A 5,667-nucleotide genomic window follows, 5' to 3' on the forward strand; every position below is an offset into this window, starting at 1 on the left:
AAAAAAAAAAAAAAAAAAAAATGACAAAGGAGGGTTATGAGTGTATTAGTTGAAACAAATATTCTTTTTTTCTTTTTCTTTTTTTTGAGACAGGGTCTCACTCTATTGCCTAGGCTGAAGAGCAATGGCTCTATCACAGCTCACTGCAACCTCAAACTCCTGGGCTCAAGCAACCTCCTGCCTCAGTCTCCCAAGCAGCTAGAACTACAGGCTTGTGCCACCATACCCAGCTACTTTTTTTGTTTCTGTTTTACTTTTTTTTTTTTTTTAGAGACAGGGTTTCACTATGTTGCCCAGGCTGGTATTAAACTACTGGCTTCAAGCAATCCTCCTGCCTCAGCCTCCCAAAGTGCTGGGATTACAGGCATAAGCCACTGCGCCCAGCCTCAAATATTTCTGATTCTTGGAAATAAACCATCTAATACTTTACTTGACCTGAGGATTTAAAAGTAGTTTTCATTTTAAGAATGTTGTGTGACTCATTAGAAAGGAGTTTGTCAGCTCATCAGATCTTAAGTTTTACCTTTTGAAGTAGACAGGTTTGGTCATGTGTAAAGAAATGATTTCAGTCTTACATTTAGAAACCATGGAGACATTGGTTAATTTATTAGTCGTCAAATAATTTGCCAAATTTTTAAATGGCTAACTTGTACATATATCATTTAAAGCAAGCTGGTCCAACCTGTGGCCCATAGGCAGCTTTGAATGTGGCCCAACACAAATTCATAAATTGTCTTAAAACATTATATAATTTAAGTTCGCCAGCCATCATTAGTGTCAGTGTATTTTATGTGTGGCTCAAGACAATTCTTCTTTCAACATGGCCCAAGGAAGCCAAAAGATTGGACACCCCTGAAAGTATACACAATGCCTGAATGTTATGTTTGCAACTGGGTTATATTTATTTATTTTTTTTAGCCTCTCCTTTCACTTTTGCCAATCCTTTGGTAAATTTAATCCATTTGAGTTTAAGTAAGATGTTCTTTGTATCATGTAGAATGAAAGAAACTATGGGGAAGGAAAAGAAAATAAAAGTGTCTTTCAAGTATTCAGATTATAGTAGACATTCCAGATTCAGTCCAAGGATGGTTAAAAAAACTATTTACGCATTCATTCATTTATTCATTTGTATTTATTGATTAATTTGTTCACACAATAAGTATTTACTGTCAGATTACAAAAGTGAGAGCACCTTGTCCTTGTTCACAAGGAGTGTGTTAACAACCCAGTCCTGTAAAAGAAATCAGGGCTTCAACCCACGTGGCAACTGTCCTTAAAGAAGCTGAGTGTCTTCACTAAGCTCTCCTTTCTTCTTGACTCTCCATCTAGATTTCAAAGAAATTCATACTTGTGCATAGCGGACATTTTTTCTTTGTATAATCATTTGGGAAGTTACAAAAGGAAATAATGAAAGACTTAATAAAGAAATTAAGATTTTTATAAGATGTAGACTGGGTACATGGTTCATGCCTACAATCTCAGCACTTTGGGAGGCCAAGATGGGAGTAGCACTTGAACCCAAGAGTTTGAGACCAGCCTGGGCAGCATAATAATACATTGTTTCTAAAAAAATATTTATTAAAAAAAATGAGCTAGGTATGGTGGCATGCACCTGTAATCCCAGCTACTTGGGAGGGTGAGGTGGGAGGATTGCTTGAGTCTGAGATGTCAAAACTCCAGTGAGCCGTAATCAGACCACTGCATTCCAGGGCAGGTGACATTTATTTATAAATAAATAAATAAATAAATATTTTTATGATGTGAAAATTCAAATGCATTTCACAACCAAATATTTTCATATGCTTTGCATGTTTTCCAATTAAATGTAGAAGGTTGGCCTAGTGGAGTATTTTTTTTTTTATAGAATCCTGAAAAAAATATATAAGCCTTGGTCATGTGCTATGAAGTTACAATATTCACTAGAATTTATTTGTGTCTTGCTGATAATAATCAATGATTTATTGATAATGCTTATAAGTATACAATCATCTGTTACCACTGGAAAAGAATCCAGTGGGGACGTTCTGCAGCGTTCCAATTAGATGATCTTTTAAACTTTCTTTAACTTTTAAGTTCAGGGGTACAAATGCAGTTTGTTACATACGTAAATTTGTGTCTTGGGGGGCTTGTTGTACGAATTATCTCATCACCCAGATATTAAGCCTAGTACCCATTAGTTATTTTTCCTGGTCCTCTTCCTCCTGCCACCCTTTGCCCTCTGATAGGCCCCAATGTGTGTTGTTCCCCTCTATGTGTCCATGTGTTCTCATCATTTAGCTCCTGCTTATATGTGAGAACATTAGGTATTTGGTTTTCTATTCCTGTATTAGTTTGCTAAGGATAATGGTCTCCAGCTCCATCTATGTCCATCAAAGGACAAAAGCTCATTCCTTTTTATGGCTGCATAGTATGCCATGGTGTATATGTACCACATTTTCTTTATCCAGTCTATCGTTGGTGGACATGTAGGTTGATTCCATGTCTTTGCTCCAATGACAGCTGGACCAGGGTCTTATCCAAAGCAGCACATTTCCTCACATTAATCCAGAAAAGTTTTTTCTTCGGAGATAAGCAGGTACAGGTTCAATGGCTCAGCCTCAGGTTACTTTTGCCTAGCAAAGGCACTAAAAAAACATTTGCACCCACAAAATACTAGATTTCTACAAGGTATACTGAGGAAAATGTTACCTAGGACTTAAGGACAAAACCCCAAATGTTATTTGGCACATCACCAATTCACAAATGCCAATTACCTGACTGACAATTTTATTGCTATAATAATCCGCAAAATAATGAAGTCACTAAATTAGCTCTTTGCAAAAAAGTAGTTTTAATTAGACACCTGTAAAGTATTTAGCAATTCTTATGTTGCTGAAACACAGCTAATTTTTTATGAATGGTCATTTCTGGTGTTTTTGAAAGACACTTCATTTTAATTTTTTCTCCATAGTTTCTTTTATTCTACATGGTAAAAAGAACATCTTAAACTCAAATGGATTAAATGTACCAAAGGGTTGGCAAAATTGAAAGGAGAGACCAAAAAAGAAATGATACATAACCCAGTGGCAAACATAACATTCAGGCATTGTGAATGTTTTAAATGATATGTTTGTACAAACTAGTCCGGAAAATCTAATTTCTACAAATTATATGAGTTGTTATTCAAAACCAGTTTTCGGTAAATCAGTAACTGTGCATCAATCAGTAGATTAACCGTCAAATCGTCAATTATCGGTTCCTATTTATGACTCATTGTAAAATAAAGATTGCAATTAGAACACATTTGTAGCATATCCATTAGTTCCTTCTCAGGAACCCAAACAATCACAATGTCATTAAAGTTGCTTTTTATCTTTCTGCTTCTTCTGTTATTATATAAACTGCTCCAGAATACAAAGGTGGATTTCAGATGTTGAAAGCAAAACAGTTGATATTTCTACTGAGAAACTGGGATTACATCATCTTTTTTTCTAGGACCACTCTGATTCCCATATTTGGAGTTCTTCTATTACTGATTATTTCTACACTTCAGGAATCTCTTAGTAATTTTTATATGTGCAGCTTCAAGACAATCCTTATTAGATGGTCATTTTACTTCCACTTTTGGTACGACACTCTTTCTTCCCATGATGTGTCAATGGCTCTATGTATCCTATCATTTGTGACACAGTGCCTTCTATAACACTGGATATTTACAATCGGTAATTAACGTAACGTGTAGCTAAATCACTAATGTTAAAAGTTTATCTTTTAAAAATGACTGAATTCATAAAATAATCTCTAGGTGTTTTTGACAATCTGGTCCTAAGCGATCTTTTCTTTTCACAGGGAAATGGGGGAAAATCAGACAATGGTCACAGAGTTCCTCCTATTTGGATTTCTCCTGGGCCCAAGGATTCAGATGCTCCTCTTTGGTCTCTTCTCCCTGTTCTATGTCTTCACCCTGCTGGGGAACGGGGCCATCCTGGGGCTCATCTCACTGGACTCCAGACTCCACACCCCCATGTACTTCTTCCTCTCACACCTGGCTGTCGTCGACATCACTTATGCTTGCAACATGGTGCCCCAGAGGCTGGTGAACCTCCTGCATCCAGCCAAGCCCATCTCCTTTGCTGGCTGCATGATGCAGACCTTTCTCTGTTTGACTTTTGGACACAGCGAATGTCTCCTGTTGGTGGTGATGTCTTACCATCGTTATGTGGCCATCTGCCACCCTCTCCGATATTCCATCATCATGACCTGGAGAGTCTGCATCACCCTGGCCATCACTTCTTGGACATGTGGCTCCCTCCTGGCTCTGGTCCATATGGTTCTCATCCTAAGACTGCCCTTCTGTGGGCCTTATGAAATCAACCACTTCTTCTGTGAAATCCTGTCTGTCCTCAGGCTGGCCTGTGCCGACACCTGGCTCAATCAGGTGGTCATCTTTGCAGCCTGTGTGTTCTTCCTGGTGGGGCCGCTCTGCCTGGTGCTGGTCTCCTACTCACGCATCCTGACGGCCATCCTGAGGATCCAGTCTGGGGAGGGCCGCAGAAAGGCCTTCTCCACCTGCTCCTTCCACCTCTGTGTGGTGGGGCTCTTCTTTGGCAGCGCCATCATCATGTACATGGCCCCCAAGTCCCGCCACCCTGAGGAGCTGCAGAAGGTACTTTTTCTATTTTACAGTTTTTTCAACCCAACACTGAATCCCCTGATTTACAGCCTGAGGAACGCAGAGGTCAAGGGTGCCCTGAGGAGAGCATTGTGCAAGGAAAGTCATTCCCAACTGGTGTGACATTTGAATCTCCAGCCTCAGCCATCTCCTGCAATATTAGTACCAAATACCACCTAAGTTCACTACTCTTTATATCTGAAACTGAATGAACCAAGTGACTCTGCAAAGCATTCCTTTTTCCTGCCTGGGAAGTATTTAGTTTTTGATGCATTTGTTATACTTAACATTTTTTAATTTAACTGCTTATTGAGTTGAGAATGTTGGGGAAAGATTTGTTTTGTACACTGCTATGAGTCCAGAAGTTTAAAACAGACACTCCACCCGTGACTTAGTCAGGTATGCTCCGTAGTAGTGGAATAGCAGTTATTACCAGACAGATTCATATCTACAAAAACTTTTTTAAAATACAGCCACAGGCAGAGACTCCAGAACTCATTGATACCTCTGTCCACTTTCATCTTCATTTGGATGCTTCCCCTCAATTGTACTTCCTCTCTAAGTAGTAAATGTACCTAAAAGCCTACTTCAGCTTGGAAGGAAATTGATTTTTATAAAATCCTACAAAGTGTCTGACAATTTTTGTTGTCAGAGAGAGTGAATCCATAAACATTCAGCTGGCAGTACGAAGCAATTACACAACAAAATCCACTTTCCAACCTGCCCTGAGATTGTGATGGTCATTTGTTTCTACTCTTCTCACCTCCTCTAGGGGACTGTCTATGATTCTCTCTGAATAAGCAAATGCTCTTCACTTAGAAGAAGTTAGTAAGTACCACCACACAACTTTTCACTGCTGGGGATGAATGGAAAGCCCCACACAGAGACAATTCAATGGAAAAAAAGGGTTTTAATAATAACGTTAATATTTAGCATTATTATAAATTACTCTGTGCCATCCACTGCACATTGATAGGTACTTTATAGAGATAACCTCAGTTTATCATTATAGTCAA

General features: G+C 38.7%; 1 protein-coding gene across 1 annotated transcript; it reads left to right on the plus strand.

Moving 5' to 3' along the window:
• The first annotated feature begins 2,987 nt into the window (after window positions 1-2,987).
• Window positions 2,988-4,886, plus strand: LOC108543322 (olfactory receptor 2A1/2A42). Its single transcript, XM_017893756.1, has one exon. The coding sequence runs from the start codon at window positions 3,833-3,835 to the stop codon at window positions 4,772-4,774; it is 942 nt and encodes a 313-aa protein (XP_017749245.1). The 5' UTR covers window positions 2,988-3,832; the 3' UTR covers window positions 4,775-4,886.
• Window positions 4,887-5,667: the final 781 nt, after the last annotated feature.

This window comes from Rhinopithecus bieti, unplaced genomic scaffold (assembly GCF_001698545.2).
Source record: "Rhinopithecus bieti isolate Rb0 unplaced genomic scaffold, ASM169854v2 scaffold_23862, whole genome shotgun sequence".
Taxonomy (NCBI): Eukaryota; Metazoa; Chordata; class Mammalia; order Primates; family Cercopithecidae; genus Rhinopithecus; species Rhinopithecus bieti.